General features: G+C 38.9%; 1 protein-coding gene across 4 annotated transcripts in view; it reads left to right on the top strand.

Moving 5' to 3' along the window:
* The window catches only part of ANO5 (anoctamin 5), a 58,570-nt gene that overhangs the window by 16,373 nt on the left and 25,020 nt on the right, over positions 1-17,177 (top strand). For 2 of the 4 annotated variants that reach the window (XM_064426207.1, XM_064426206.1), the window contains 5 exons: positions 2,489-2,536; positions 9,118-9,231; positions 15,366-15,434; positions 16,373-16,657; positions 17,014-17,127. In XM_064426207.1, the coding sequence (XP_064282277.1) occupies positions 2,489-2,536; positions 9,118-9,231; positions 15,366-15,434; positions 16,373-16,657; positions 17,014-17,127 (630 nt within the window). The remainder of the gene's footprint in view (positions 1-2,488; positions 2,537-9,117; positions 9,232-15,365; positions 15,435-16,372; positions 16,658-17,013; positions 17,128-17,177) is intronic. The other 2 variants (XM_064426209.1, XM_064426208.1) reach the window with 1 other exon arrangement.

Below are 17,177 nucleotides of genomic sequence, written 5' to 3'. Positions count from 1 at the left end.
GTTTTTTCTTCTGAAGAAACACCATCACATTGTGCATTACTTACCATACTCGTTCATTTTTCAGTTCAGACTGGTGGATCTTCAAGTAGAGAAACATAAGATACCATTATTAATATTGCAAAGATGGACCAAATTGGTTTCAAAATCTAGAAAGACTTCTAGATTTCTTCCAAGTCTAACAAAAACACATGAGAGCTGTTTTGGGGAGAGCCAGAGTGCATTAAAGACTTAAGAGAGTGGATTCCAGAGTGAGAGGGACCAGTCCAATATTTCTGCCACCATTGCCAACCTTCTCAGTTTTCATGTCAATAAATTGTATGGGTTATTTGAGTTGATTCCTGTTTTGCATGTCATGTGTTACCAACACTGGAGCTCCTTTGTGCTGTACACAGACTTTGGCATAGCATGAAAATGCAGTGTGTTTCTATCAGAGTGCCTGAAATGCGCAGGAGAAGGTATGAGCACCAGTTTAAAAATAGTTAATCCTAATGACTTGAGCTAATTAATTTCTGACAGTTATACTGAGCAGGGTACGATCCCATGACTAACAGGAAAGCTTTTAACAGAACGCATAGGAAAGTACAAGGCCTTTCCCAGCTGTGTGTCTTCACCTCACAGCTTTGTGTTTCACTAGATGCAGTAAAATTATGTCTGTGAGTGAAGCAGTGTGGGCAGCAAGGACCAGTGGGTGGCTAAAGCCTGTATTTGCATCTAACCATGGGGGAGGTGGTGAGCAGTGGGTGGGAGGAGTAGGGGATGGAGAGGCTGGATAAAGGCAGATGGAAGGGTACCAGTGGATGGGGGGGAATGTGTGCGATGGAGAGGTCAGGGGCCGCAGGGCAGCGTTGAAAAGCAAGGCTGTGCTTTCATCGGGCTTAAGTTTGTACTGTACTTTCCATGGCAAGTATTTATGGTGTATAATTGGAGAAAAACATCCCAGTTAAGTGTGTCAGCCCTCAGTCCTCTACTAAAGTGCAAATTTTTCCTGTAACATCAGTGACAGGAGGATTAGACCTCTAAACCCAGTTCAGACTATCCTATGGTAAGAGCACAGTGCAGCTATTTATATTTGCACTGTTTCTCAGGGGGATTCCTTGCCAAAAAACAGATCGATCTTTCTGTTTATTTTACTGCATTCTGAAAGGACATTTTTGACTTAGATAAGCAAATACCCAGACATGGCATCATTTAAAAAGAATGTAAAGATGTATTTGATGTGTAACCAGGACAGGAATGGACCTTAGTGATTTCTCTCAAGAAAAACTGTAATAAAAGTCAAAAATATTATTTAAAAAATAATCAACAGTACTTTATGAAAATTACATTTGGAGTAATAAACTTTCTGAAATGTTACAACTCTAAACCAGTAAATGATACAATAATAATAAAATGCTGTTAATATTCTGCTTCTATTGAAAGTTAATTTAATTCCACAGAGAGTTATTGTGTTTTCATAATGGACTTGCACTGTTTGGTTGCACTGTTTAAATCTGTCTATGGTTTGTGTTTAAAGCACACAAAAGCAAGGCAAAAGAAAAGTGTGGTAAGATATTGCCTAACAGAATTAGATACTGAGAAACTGCTGAGGTATTGTAAGCCATTATCCATTCCAATAGCAGCACCTGATCTCAAAGCCCATCGGTGCTGCAAGGCCCCAGTGGTGGGCCAGGACCCCAGAGAGCTGATGGCTGTGTGTGTAGGATGGCTGTGCTCTGCAGAGGATCTGCTCTTGTCCTGTCTGTCATACCTGTGTGGAGTCTGGCCTGAGGATGTTGCAGCAGCCTCCACACCAACATACAGGAAAACAGTAAGCACCCAGATCTTGTACAGTTAAAATCAGGGTAGGGCCTCACTGGCTGTGGATCAGAACTGGAGTCTGGGAAGCCCTCACTAGTCTCATTAGGTATAGCTGCAATTAATGGTACCAATTTACCTTGTCTACACTGTGAGATTAAGGCTTTGGCTCACTGCATTCGTTTTTGTTTAGTGTACACTGTATAATTTCAGTTTGTAGTTAAAAAATAGCCAAGTAAGGGGCATCACATTTGTTCCAAATGCCCAGTCATCTATGCTGTGTACATTTTCTCTCTTTGGGATCAAAATAAATAAGAGTACTATTAATAGGTGTTCTTCACCAGTTTATAAATGGTAATCTGTACCAACTTGTTTAGACTGTATTTTTTCTAATGGAAATTATGAGGAATACTGTTTAGCTCTTATCAAAAATTGTAATTACTACTGCTTAAAAATCAGTATGGACCATGTAAAAGTTGTTACTGTAGGCTAGAGACCAACCTGCTCTGCAGAATTGAGGTTGGTTTAAATTCTGACTGTCTCGACTGAAAATCCATGTGTCACTCAGAAGAGCTTTTCAGCAATTTACACCAGGAACTACACTGTTTCTTCTGAATTAGCCTTTACTTTTAAATCTGAATTAGCCTTTGCATCATCGCTAACAACATTGTTTTTCCCGTGATGCCACTGGCAGGGCCTAAACAGCACTGAGACTACTTTACTCATCCCTGAACATCAAGTGGTAAGCAGTAAGAAGTATTCATGCTTCCTTGCATGAATTTGTGTGGCGTCTTCTATTACAGTATGCCAAAACGTCCCTCACCAGAAAATTTTCCAGTTTCAAGGATGCCATCCTTCTAAAACCAATTTTTTCCTGTTGATAAAAATGAACATGGTTTTGCATTTATTTCTAGAGATTACTTAAGAGATAAATTCAAATAAATCAAAAGGATAATAGACAAAATTGAAAAGTTGAGATGGGTGGTGAAAACTGGAAAGTTTGCTTTTTTTATCATTGTTTTGGTTTGATGGGATATAGGATGTATTCTGACTCTGGTGTTATTAACAAATGTGGGATTCCTTTTTATCTTGATGGCCTGAGGGTTCTGTGAGTCAGCATGATACTTTAAAATGTTTTAAAGAGCAAGAAACAAACACTGACATCATTTGAAATATGTTGCGTCTTTTTTTTTTTATTAAATAATAAGGAAAGGCTCAGGATAGCCACTTACTGAAATTCACAGATAACTATATAAATTCTCAAATATATCAGAAAACTTAAAATAATCATTGTTTTATGGAGAAAAAGTACAAAAGGTTGTTTAAAATAACTGAAGAAGTACATGCTGAGGTGTATTAAAACTGTCTGCTTGCTTACTTTGGGCTCTGGTGTCTTCCATTAACATGTACGCTCTCCTGGCTTACTTTTTATTTTTCTTGGTTCTGTTCTTGTTTAATGTATTCTTTTATCCTGAGAGGCTTTTTATGTGCATTCATATTTCAGTGCAAATATCTTGGTGTCTTAAACTGCTTTGAAATGCATGTTTTCAAGCTTTCAGATTTTAATGTGGCTCAAAATTGAAACATGAGCGAAGGTAAAAAAAGCAGCTTGCAAGTTTTAGCTACAAGAAATACATGGGACTTTGTGTTTCTTTGAGTGGGAAAGGTTATAGTTTTGTATGCAACCTTATAGCCTGCATGAAGTATAACTAGAAATTGGGATGGGTGGTGTTAAGAGTGTTGGTAATACACATCTTTAAAGTGAGTAAGCTCTTCAGTTGCATGGATTCCTTCAAGGAAGAATAATGATGAGAACTTCATGGAAAGGGTCTGTGGTAAAGTGAGAACTGAGTGCATGAACCAGAAATATGCCATTTTGATTTTCTGGAGAGTTGCCTGTATATTTGTTCTGTAAATGTATTTCCAGGAACTTGACTTATGGAAATACATTTATATAATTTTGATATGCATTTATAAAGTTATGTTTAAGTCCATATATATGCATAAATATATATATTCATATTTAGCATAGCAGCACTTAAAGCCATGTGTTTTTCCTGTAGCATGTTTTATTTCAGTGGAAAGAAGGAGTATAAAAATATTCCATGCAAACTGGGTAGCTAAATGAAGGTGATAACTTTGTTTTTTAAGCCATTGAATATTTTCTGCCCTTTCGGTTATGGAGACTTTTCTTGTATTTTGATTCAGCTTTCAAACCTTATATTTTTGCCCATTTTTGTACTCTGCAAGTTCTTCTGCTGCAGATTGCTAATTCATAAATTACCTAGTTGTGTTTTAATGTAGTTCTTTGGGGTTTTTACAGTGTCTGTTTTACATCTAACTTGCTGTGTGATTATCAAACGTATGCAGTTAATAAAATAAATATTTTGTTTGCAGAGTGTATCTTTTAAGCCAGCAAAATGTTATAAATCAGTTGAATATTGTAGTTTCAGGTAGTTTTTTTGCCTGGTAATGTACAGCTATGATAATGTAATGCCTTGATATGCTGATGGGGGATCATAAAAATCATTCCATGGTATTAATGTGACATCTAGTCTGTCTTATTAGTTACAGCCAGAGGTGCTTCCCTGTGCTGTAATTAATGAAACTAATGGGTTCCTCCATCTCTGCTTGGTATTGGTTACTGCTTTTTTCACTGAAAATGCAGCTCTAAACCACCTTCCCACAAAAAAGGTACAAGATACAAAAATAAAAGGGGAAGGGTGTTCAGGTCTGAGCCTGCCGTCCCTGCTCTGTGGGGTTGGACACTTGGGAAACTTTGAGGTCTGAGGCACTGAATTTGGGAAGGGTGCTTCTAAACATAAGGAACTTGCAGTTTTCTGACTAAATAATAATCTGAAAGGTATTGCTCTAGGACAAGTTTCCCTGTCTTAGAGGCATAGAGAGGGCTGGGATATTTAGTGGCAGAGTGTATTTTGTAGGAAGCTCCATGCCAAGGTGAGGGGTGTGCTAAGTGACCTGAAAGGATAGATTTCCTGTTGGATGGATAACCAGAAATAGAAATCCCTCAGAGTCCCATAAAAACATCTGGAATTAAATAATTAAAGTACGATCTGCAAAGCATGTTTGTGTTTTGGGTACTGTGATACCACTAACCCCTCACGGGGTAGCTGCCCACACTGCCAAGGCGCACTGTCAGTGTGCCAGGGCGGCAGGCGAGGCCGCAGAGGCATTTAGCACGGTGCCCGTGGCTCAGCTGCAGCCCGCAGTCCTTCTCTGAAGCACTGAATCAGCATCTGTGCCAGTGTTGGTGGTTGCTGCCACTTCCAGCAGCTGCTTTGCCTCTCCAGCTCCTGTGCCTGACTGTTTGCCTTGGCCCCGGGCGGTGTCTCAGAGGCACCTGTGGAGCAGGGCAGCCAAGGGCTCCTCAGCAAGCATTCAGCAGCGCTGAAAGCAGGTCTCGGGGATCTGGGTGTGTGTGGGGCTGCCAGCCAGCATTTACACACCGTGCCCAAGCCAGTCTGGGCAGAACAGACCATGGGCTCTTACAGCCTTACTTCATCTTGAGCTGCGCTTTGTTTGCTTGCTGACATCTTGGTCTGTCCTGTTACCTGTCCTGTTGAGTCAGGGTTTCCTACTGCAGGGCTTTGGGTTGTGTCTGAGGTGAGGATTGCAAGCCTAGGTGCTTGGACATGGTCCAATACCCCAGCCTCTGCTGGGTGTCTAGAGAGAAATCATCAAATATAGAACAACTATAGCTATTGATATAATACCATATGAATCCTGTTAGTTTGCACTTATGCCACATGAAAAGAAAATTTATCTCTTCCTGATAAACCATTACAGCAGTCAATTAGCATCTGTCCACAAGCTGGGTGGTCACAGTTCTTAGTGAGATAACTAGACTAATGAGTCTGGAAAGCTGTTACAGGATAACAGGAGGGCATTATTTGTGTTTTGAACAGATGGGTTTTGTAACTTGCTTTGTAGTTGATGGATTTATTTGACATTTTGAAAGCCATTGTAAATGCTGAATGTTTGCAGTAATGTGGTTGCATAGAATTGTACAGTGACCTTGGATTGGAGGGGACCTCTGGATGGCTACTCAAGGCAGCGCTGGCTTCAAATGTAGATCAGGTTGCACAGTCAGTGCAGATCAGTCCTGTCCTAGCTTAATCAGGCTGTGCTATCTCTGAGGATGGAGATTGTGCAGTCACTCTGGGCAATCTGTTGTACCCAATCTGATGTACTCAACCACAGCCTCTTGTTCAGTAGGAATTTCTCCTGTTGTGACTTGTGGTTGTTGCTTCTTGAGTTTTCACCATATGCCTCGGGGCTCCATCTCTTCTGTAGTTCCTTATTGGGTGTAACATAATTACTAAAAAGCTTTAGCTTGCTATCTGTACTGTGTTGGGAAGTTTTAATTTGGTTACTTGTATTGCAGGAGGAAGATATTTCTGAATATTTTCTGTGATGAGGTGTACCTTCATTTAATAACTGCAGGTTGTTGAGGATCTCTAACTGCATTTATGTAGTTCTGGAAAGAGCTGTTAAGAAATAAGATGTACAAATGTTTAATGATTCACTGATAGAATCAATGCAAATTACAAGCTTTTTATACACATTAAACATGTAAGCGCACATGTATGCACAATCCTTCATGAATGTGCAAGACTGCTCTTGTTCTCCTTGTGAAATCCAAATGCAGCAAAATGGAAAGGAATAATTTATGGGTTTAATAAGCCGGCCTGTCACTATCCGCAATGAATAATCCTATATCTCAAAGGAGAATCTCCAGAAGGAGAAAGAAGTGATAAGTATTACCCTTCTAAAAGCAGATCTGACAATGGCTACTGCATCTTCTTAAATTGATAGTCAGACCTTTAATTACTGAGGATTCTGATCCATCTTAAAAAATGACCAAATTTTGATGGCAGTAAAGATAAAATACTTCTTCAATTGTATTGAATAGTCTAATTATACGTATGCAAGTCAAACAATTTGGGGTGCTCCTTCCGCAGGAGCTTTTTTTTGTAAGTATTGCTTATTTTTTATTTCTTCTTTGTGTATATGAATTTAGTGCACTAGAACAACTTCTGTGCACTGAATGAAGTCATGTGAAGTCCCTGTCTTTTTTCAATCAGTGGTTGGGGCAATAGCTAACATTTTAAGTTGTTAGAATGTACGTTGGTGTTTACTTACTGTAATGCTGAATAATTACAGTACTGGTGATTCTATACAGATGTTGGCATAGTTCTGTGCACTGTTTTAACTTGGTTCACTTAGTATCTGAACTTGCAGTTTGCATGTAAACACAATCATATTTGCAAAGAAAGACCTAAACCTGTAAGTACAAAATAGAATAGAAAAATGCTTTTTCTTTTCTGCTCTTGGATTCCATGATTTTTGTGAGCCATTTAATCATGAAAGATGATGTACTGCATTTGGAAGCAAAAGCATTTCTGTGGTAGCTGTCCTGATTTCAGCCATACAAAGTAGTCTAATTGATCTGCTGTAAATATTTCTCAAGAACATAAACAACAAAAAACCTTAACAAAATTGCTGAAGAGGCAAAGCAAAGAATGGACGGCAGCATTTTCAGGAAGTAATTTGTTTTAGCTTTTTTTGTGCTGCATTGATTTGCGACAGTGTTTTGTAGCTCCCCCAGGGCTAGGATAGGAATACAGGAGTTCTTGATAATACATGGCTGCTTCAAGTGTCTAATTTCAGCAGTTACTAATGTGTCTAGTGAAGATGCATGAAGTTGTGCAACACTGTGGAACAATAGGATTTTCAATTATTTTTATTTAATTTCAGCCTATTTAAAAATGAGCTCATGAATTATGTGGATATTATTACTTGTAATTTTTTCAGCTCTGGAATTACACGGTTGTCATTTGTTGTTTTATGTCCCAGTGGGTCCAGCCAATTACAGAAACATGCATGCACTGTTCATGAGCCAGTGTTTTGGTATCTTTGCTTTACACTCATAACCACTTTCTTAGTGCTTTTTTTAAATTCTGCTGAAGTATGCAGATGATAGCAAGTAGTATTATAGAAGCCATTGTCTTAAAACATTTACTGTCCAAACGGATTCCAGCCCAGCTTGCCTTTAATAAAAAAGACATGATAGTCACATTATTTGCAGGCGCTTGTGTTTTTCTGATGTTTAGAGGCTTTTCCTAGCTTTAAAGGACATGGATTTCTTGCTCACTGTAGTTGGGGGGTGTACGTGCTTGAAGCAGTTGATTCTTGGAGAGAAACAGTGGGCCTGCTAACTACTTGTTGGTTATTCCAGCAGAGTGGAAGGAAATATAATCTGTTCCTGAAGCGACGTCTGAGGGTAAAGCAGTGATCAATGCGATTGCAAGTGGCTTGTATGCTGCAGTAGTAACATGCTTCACTGTGTGGCGCCTTCTGTTAACTGCGAGCAAGGTTCACAGTTACAAATAAATATTCTGTGCTTTCTCAGGGAACACATGCATGGTATGAGAGGGAAAAGACAGAGACATAATACTGTCTTTTGGTCCTGCTCTAATAAAATAAAATCCCAATTCAGCCATATACAAATACACTTTTGCTGATAGGTGTGGTTGAAAAAGTAACAGCAATTTTCCTCAGCACCGAGTTACATTTAAACTAGAATATTCACTTCTATAGAAGGCGCTTTGCTGTACGTCTTGTATGTGATTTGATAGAGCTGAATATCGATGCGATAATAAACAATATTACCTAATGAGTTAACTTCCCTAGGAGAGTGGGGTCTTTTATTTGCCTAACATTAATTACCGTGGCCTAATAGTGAAAAAAGTGGGTGTTGTTACTAAGACATTCTGGCATGTTGGTAAATTAAAATACGACCTTTAATAGATCAGTTGGAATACTAATTACCCTATTATTTTGATATCGTTTATTAGGTGTGGTTTTTTTCCCATGAAACTAAATACTCAATGTTGAAACATCACCCCTGTATTTTTGTGAACTATCTTTATGTGTGGTCATTGCTGGGACATACGTCTCTGTGGTGGTTGATTTAGTGAATGTTGCTATGTAGAGGAAAATGCATGGAATTTACATTTTTGCTACCTGCTTCAAGTATTCACAAGTATTGCTACACTAACATATATATATATTTATTTTTCCTGTACCAGTTATTTACATGTAATGCTTGCAGACATATGCAGTTAATTTTGCAATTACTCAAACTAGATGTAGCCCTTGTTAAAGCTTGCCCAGATATATCTTCAGCTGTAAAGAAACTGAAGAACTGTGGCAATATGGGAGAACTCCTTTGCATTCTGTGATATTTTAGAGAAACAGCAGTGCTTGTTTTTTTAATTCATATGCCTGTATCTTCTACAGATTGATAAAAGACATCAAAGCAAAGATTCTATTTTCTTCAGGGATGGTGTCAGGAGAATTGATTTTGTTCTCTCCTATGTGGAAGATCTTAATAAGGAATGGGAAAAAAAGTTGGTAAGTTTGTCTTTTTGAAGTCTTCATTTTTATTTATAATAAGATGGATATCAATTACTAACCCTTTCAGATCACTAGACTCATCTGGAATAGAATTTACCTAAAAATCTGTAGCTATGTGAAAAGCAATCCCATGTATGAACATTTCTGTGTAATTTACTGTTGTTTGTCAGGATCCAGTTTTATTAGATTCTTGCGTTTATGTTTATTGAATTGATCACTCTTCATTTCTTAGGCTGAGCAATATATTATACAATGGAGAAAAGTAATCCAAATTATTTTGCTTCTTCATTTAACAGTCTAGCTAAGACTATGGAGAAATATTTGTAAATACTTGCACCTGTAAATACTTTCAAATAAAGGAGGATTATTCGTCTAAATAAGCAAAGGTCATCCGAACAAGATTCAGCAATGACTAATTTTTCATACCCTTTGACTGTAGCTAGAGGAGAAATAGATTCTTAGCTCCAAGACTCAGTGCAGTTTTTCTTTAACACTTCTGAGACTCTTCTTAAAATGTACTCTTGAGTAACACAAACACAGCATGTCCTCCTGGAGCTTTTCCCTGTGTTTGACCTACTGTCTGCATATGTGTGTTCATTCTTCTAGAAGAATATTTAAAGTGACTTTGATAAGAGCCCTCCTATGCAACAGAGCACAAAACCAAACTTTCTCTAAAATGTCAGTTAGTGATTATCTTTGAACTTGCCAGCAAGACCCAGTTGCCTGAATGGTAATAATAGGTCAGATGGAATCAGTTAATGACACCTGTTTGTTACATGCTCACACTGACAGATAAAGTCTCACTTGGCTAACATAAGTTCAAGCTATGTAAAAAATCCAGTATAACAAGAGGCAGTCAAGACAAAAAAATTTATATAAAGCACAATATTTTTTAAAAATAAGGATTTAAATTTGTTTTTTCTCTGTATTCACTGCCTTCTTTCAGCGTCAGGAGAGGTTACATTTACAAACTAGTCTCTGCAATATAAAATTCCAAAGTTTATTCATGATCAAAAAAAAATTAAAAAGGAGAGATACAAAAAAATTACATTCTCAGGTAATCGTATTTTTCTGAAAGATAAGGGTATCCAAAGAAAACTAATTATACCAATGCTTATGACAAAATCATGATCAAAACTATTGGTCTTTGAAGCAAGGAACAGTTACAGTCTTCATCTTGTCATATTGAAGTATTTCATAATTAAAAATTCAAATTTCCTTTGGAAAAATACTACAGGATTAGGTTGTTAAAAAAATTGCATATTGCTTTCACTCTTTGATGAAAAAAAATACTGTTTTCATTAAGAACTTTTGCTGCCTGTCCTTGCATCCAAATACAGTCTAGGGTAAGAACACAGCCCCTCTATCCTACTCTTACTACGGAAAAATATCGAAAAATTTGTCATGTCTCTGTTTGATGCTTTTCCCAGAGTAAGCATCTCAGTCAGCTTTGCTCAGCTAGCCATATTCCAAAGATTTTCTTGGGAGGCCAGGTTATCTGATAGCTATGATACCATAGGTTTATATGCAAGCATGCTTTTCAAACTCACTCTGACTCTTTGTCAAGCTGTACTCCTAGCTAGATGTTTCCTTGTTTTCTTCCCCCCCTAGCTAGATGCTTTCTTCTCCCCTGGAGCAAAATGCATTTCAAAAAGAAGGAAAAGAAGTCCATTCAGTGCAGAGAGAAGAAAGATACCCAAACAAAAGTTGTCAAAGCAACTCTTAAACTTTTCCTTTAATCATATTAGAATTAATTACAATGAGGGAAGAAATGAATACTATTCAGGTTATGTTTCAAGTGGGAAGGAAAGTGAGTCAGATGGTCGTCTAGTCACTCACTCATGTTGTGTGCAGCAGTTTCCTTCTCACTGATTTATGGCTCATTAGGGGATAGTAGGAATCTCTGCCAAACCAGACTCCATGTCCATGGGTGTCATTATTGACTGAAGGATTCACGTGGGAAAAAGCCCAAGAGTTAGTAGCTAATATTGTCCTTCCTCTTTGACATAAAAATGCACTTCCTTGGAGAATATCTCTGTCTCTCAGAAGGCATTAACATCCCCATTAAGTCTTGTGATATTTAATTGTGTGTATGTTTGTTCCTTGCAAAATAGTTTATGGCCTCATGGAGGAAGGTCATTGGCTGTGTAGATAAATTCTGTGGTCGCTGGACAAACAGTCATGGAGATAGCAATTTTTTTTACACAGTTCATGGGACATCTGCATATGCCCTACAGTTATGTTCGCCATAGGTCTTTATGAAATTAGGAAGTTCATAAATTAGTGGAGACTTCTTAGCATGCAAGTACTGTGCTGTTGTCTTTGTGGTAGCAAGATTTAAATATTGATGAACTGCAGCCTCTGGAATTTGTCTGACATACACTGTGCTTGCTATTGTACAGTTATCATAGAAAGAAATGTTTCTTTTATGGTAGTACAATGATGCAGTAAAATGGAACAGCTAAGAATAGAAGTGTTTATACGAGGGGAATAACAGTTGTGACAAAGGGTTTTTTTTTCCTAGTCTCAAGGAAACAGCTTTATTCTGCATTTCTAAGAATGGGGTAAATAACTTTGTGTGTTTCAGCATAGCCCTGATACAGATGTAAGAGACAGTCTGTTCATCTTCTCCCTTAGTTTCATGCAGAACAACTTTCAACTTTTTTGATATTCCCAGATACATTCCAGCTTCAGCTGGAATGCTGTTTTGAACTTGCCTTCAGCTGTTTTGAACTTGCATTCTATAAGCTACATCAATAGATCCAAACCACAAAGGTCTCTGAACAAAAATTAGGATTACAATTTTTTGAGACAATATTATTCCTTAAAGCCTCAAACATTTGTGGAAGTGCTTCACCACCATATGAAATGTATATGAACATGAAAAAACTAATAGAATTTATAAAAGTATCTAACAAATTATTGATGTATGACCATGACATAATCCTTATTGTCCATAAATATATGTCTTCACAAGAAATACAGAGCATTAGGATAGATCTCTGTGCAAAGTAACTCCACTCCTATGCTGCCTGGAAGCAAAGTCCCCTGTCCCCAGTGGGGTACAGTGATAGAGAATGAAATTTTATTGAGTTGTTTTCCCGGTTTTCATCGTCTCAGACAGAAACCTCTGCTTTCTTAGAGGTACCAGCCAGGCCAGAGTTAGGGAGGCACGGGCAGCAGGTATCAGATGCTTGTTGCTGCTGTTAGCCCTGTTAGCAGGTGCACCCCCAGGTCTGCAGGAGTGGCTGGAAGCTGGGCTCAGTCTGAACTCAGACCACACCATGCAGCTTTGCAGAAGTTTGGCTGGTAGTGCAGAAGGAGTCACAGCATATTCTGTGTTGGAAGGGATCCACAACAATCAAGTTCAATGAGTCAGCAATGCCCTGGCAGCCAGGAGGGCCAGCCCTGTCTTAGGGGGGCATCAGGCACAGCATCACCAGCCAGGCAAGGGAGGAGATTGTCCTGCTCTGCTCTGAGCTGAGGCAGTATCACCTTGAGTTCTGTGTGTGATTTTGGGCACCATAATATAAAAAAAGACAGAGGCTGAGAGAGTCCAAAAAGAGGGCCACGGGGTTGGTGAGGGGCCTTGAGGGGAAGCCTTATGAGAGGCAGCTGAAGGCACTTGGTTTGTACAGCCTGGAAAAGAGGAGACCAAGGGGAACCTCATCACAGTGTACAATTTTCTTGTAAGGCAGAGGAGGGAGAAGTACCGATCTCTTCTCTCTGAGACCAGTGAGTGACAGGACTCAAAGGAGTGGCATGAAGCTGAGTCAGGAGAGGTTTAGGTTGGGTATTAGGAGCTAAGAGTTTTTTACCCTGAGGGTGGTTGGGCACTGGAACAGGCTTCCCAGCACAGTGTCACTCTTGGAATGTCTTGTGCAGGGCCAGGAATTCACAGTTAAAGAATCACAGAATATGCTAGTCAGAAGGGACCCACCAGGAGCTGGACCTTGCTGTTGTTGTACCAGCACTGTTATCACAGTCAGGTTTATAGAAGATATCTCTCTTCCCTAGGTACCTGATTATGCAGTGTTGTATTTGCTTTGGGCATAATAGTACTGCTGGACTTTGGATCTTCCTTTTTTAATCTTAGTGGGATGGTTCATTACAGCCCAGCACATGTTAAATGATAAAGTTAGTCTGTGCTTATCCCACATTATGTGAGATACCCACATAATATGGTGGATGGGATGACTTACAGAGCTTCCCTCCTGCCTCTTTGACTGCAGATTGGCATCTACAGAAGAGTCAGAAATATATGCATCAGAGATAGTTTATCAGGTTTGGGGCAGTAAGCTTAAAATTCTAAGTACACATTAAGAACAACCAGCTCTGATCCAAGGATACATTTTGTCCATTGTAAGCCTTTGATGGTGACATGAAGAAATCCAGTATTGGGCAAGAAAAGAGGGAGGATTTTTATTTTTTTCTCCAGCAGATTGATTTCCTTTTAAAAATGTTTTTCCCATTAACTGTAAAGTATAGTACATTGCATGGGTTTCAGGAGAGGGCTTGTGAGAGAAGAGCAAGGTTGTTAAAAGAGCATAATTTCTATTAGAGCACTGCAGTTTGTCACACTAAGTGTATTGTAAGGAAAGATAAGATGGGGCCAGACCCTTTGGCTCTGTCTGCTGCTGTGCTGCACAGCTGGAAAGAAGCTGGCTGGTGTCTGGTGGCAGAGCAGCCTCTGAGCTGACATGCTTGGCTCTCTTCCAGTGTTTGCTGGAGAAAGAATACACACCAGTGTGCTTTGTTAGGAGAAAAGGTAATCCAGCGTAGCATATAGCTTTGGATACTAGGCTTGGATGTCAGCTGTTCTATAACAACATACATTCTTAAATCACCTTTTAGTTGTGTTGTTCTCTATCTGATTATCATGTCAGCAAACCAGAGTTCTCTGACATGTTTACACAGGTGCATTTAGGCAGATTTGTAGGAAAAATAGTGCACAGAACTGGTTTTGCCCCCAACATGTGCTAGAACTCAGGAGTTATCATATTCACAAGTTTATATAGTCCAGGCCACTGACACAGGAAAACATCTGAGGGCTATGAAAGCTATTCTTCAGTCTGCATTCATTTGTCTGAGTGGGTTATGCAAACTGAAATGCAAAAATGGCAGTCTACTCCTCACTGACATGCAGGAAAAGAAAACTGGTTGAAAACTATTGTGTTTTGGGGTTTTTAAAGTATGTTTGAAAACTGTAATTTAAGATTTTCAGTAGAAGAAACATTAGACAGCATGGCAGGGTTTAGCTAGAAATAAATTTGTGTCTAGCTTGTGCATTTTAAAGAGGATAGGGCTCAATATTTGGCTTAATGTATTGTTATTCTGGAGTTCTTTAGCAAATTTTCTATAATTAAGAGGAAATTAATAGTCTCTCAATATGAGCAAAAATTATACAGAGAAGGAGAGGAAGAAAATGTTCTTGCCTAAAGACATGACTTAGGAATTACTTTGGAAAAAAAAAGAGTTCAAGAAGAATATCAAGCTCACAGAGGTCATGCAGCCACCACACACTGCCAGGGGCAGGTTTGTTATCTCTGCATGAAGTCCATGCTGACTTCATGCAAGCTAAGCACATGCAGTGATTTGTTGGTCTTATCAGTGATGTTTGTGAAATACTGTTTGAATTGTCTGTAATCAGTACTTGAATGTCTGTATCGGATGTAATTGTATAACTAAATATACAAAATAAATAGATGAAATAGATGGATGAAGCTGTAAGCACTCAGTCTTCCACGTGCTTCCAGAATTTTTCTTCTCATCTTTCTCTTGGAAATATAGCTAAGCTTAAACACACCCCACATACCAGCCCCCTGAAGTCAGAAGTGCTCAAGACACAAGACATCAGCTGCTTCTCTGCTGACCCAGATAGCCCAGAAGAAGCCTTTTTCTCCCCAGTGGGTGCCCTGTGGCTAGTCAGTATCCTGGTGGGTTCCCATCACAAAGCTGGTCCTCACTAGAAAGTGGCCTGGTATGTGTTGGCTAGTTTTTGTCTGCTTCCATGTAGCCTTAAGGGGTTGTCATCAGGGCAGCTGAGAGAAGTGAAACCCAGTCGGTCATCGGTGAGTGATCAATTAATTGTTAACTTCATCAGTAACTAAAGTGTCTTTGTTTCTCTTCAGGAAAGGAGAAAAGAATTTGAGAGCAACCTGCAAAAGGCTGGCTTGGAGCTAGAAACCGAAGACAAGAAGGTAACAAAAAAAAAAAAAAAATTAGGACCAGAAAGAATAGGACTTGGAAATCAATAAACCACTTTCTTTCTCTGAGAAATATTATAAATTATACTCATGGATTTCATTGGCATGTGATTGATTTAGGGGAAACAAGGTTAATATGTTTATTTGAGTGCTTTTTCCAGATACATTGATAAGAATTGTGGAAGCAGAATAATTTTGATTCAAGAGGAAACTTTTGTTTTTGCTTTCATAACAAGAAGGCAAAATAGCTGTGATTTGGTTTATATCCACATAAATGGGAGGTATGCTTGCAGTTGATTTTAATCCAACCTAACAATGAGTAACAAGTTTGGAAGGCAGTGAATGGATTAGCTGTGCCCACTGGATGTTGTGATTATGAGGAAGGACCCTGTAACCTTGAGCATGTTTGATTAGTGGTACTGTTTGCTGTAATAACTGGAGGACTGTGCGATTTCGACTGGTGGAGTCAGCATGCCAGAGGCTGAGTTGAGTAAAATAACTCTTGATGAAGTTGAGGCTCTGTAACGTCCATAGCTAGGGAATTCATTGAGCAATATTAAAAACCCTTCTGATTGCCAACTTCTGCTGTGAATGCAGAGTAGCACTAGAAGAACATACATGTTACATGAGGCCTGTGACAAGATTATTCTTCATGTTTCCAGTATAATGAGAATTGTTAGGCTTCAGTGTATGAGGTTATTATAGTTTGAAAAGCCTTTGTGAGCTTTTAGTAGTGCAAAGGTTATTTTTAGGAACAACCAACCACTCAGATAAGCTTACACACACGCAAAGTCCTTCTATTCCCTTCTACTTTGTTTTTAAATACTCTAAAAATATGTAAAAGGCAAGATGTTTTATATGAAAAATATTCCCATAAATCTTGCAATAAAACACAGTGTGGTGTAATGTCTGATTTAACTTTTCTGGAGCAGGAATCTGAAGATGGCAAGATTTTTTTTGTGAAGATCCATGCACCATGGGAGGTTCTGATCACATATGCAGAAGTGCTGAACATTAAAGTTCCCATCAGGGAAAACGACATTCCCCCCATGGTGGAGAACCCCCTGGACTGTGTGCTTTTCCCACTGAGGCTGCCCGAGAAGGTGATGCACCCTGAGCCGGATTATTTCACAGCACCATTCAGCAAGGACAAGCAGGAGCTGTACCTCATTAATGATGAGAGCACTTTCTTCTCACCATCCATGAGAAACAGAATAGTACGTATGTGAATTTGGCTACTTATGTTTACAGGTAGATTTACACGGCCCCGTGGAAATATTGATGTAAGGAAGGAGTGAGCATGGAAACCTTGGTAACCAAGGTAAATACAGAGAGGCCTGGGTACCTGTGCATCTTGCATAGAAATATAAAATAATTGTTGGAACTGATCTTCTGGATGTCTGCAAGGCAACTGTGCCCCCACTATTCTTATATGAGATAAGGCCTTCTGAAAAAATACTTTGTGCTTTTGCATGTTGTTCCTGCAGATTATACACAGTGCACATCTATCATAGGTTTCTGTTGAATAGCCTTAGATTAGGAGAGGTCTGAAATTCTCATTCTTGAATCTCAGGTTAATTATATTCTTACACGTTGCCCATATGGAACAGAAGAAGGGAAGAAAAAATTTGGGATTAAGAGACTGCTAAACAATGGCACGTATACAGCTGCATATCCTCTTCATGATGTAAGTATTTCAGCTTTCTGCTCCCTTGAGCATTTCCCAGTGTTTGCACT

This window comes from Passer domesticus, chromosome 6 (genome assembly GCF_036417665.1).
Source record: "Passer domesticus isolate bPasDom1 chromosome 6, bPasDom1.hap1, whole genome shotgun sequence".
Taxonomy (NCBI): Eukaryota; Metazoa; Chordata; class Aves; order Passeriformes; family Passeridae; genus Passer; species Passer domesticus.
Note: the sequence above shows the minus strand (reverse complement) of the source record. Positions and strands in the feature narration are given on the sequence as shown.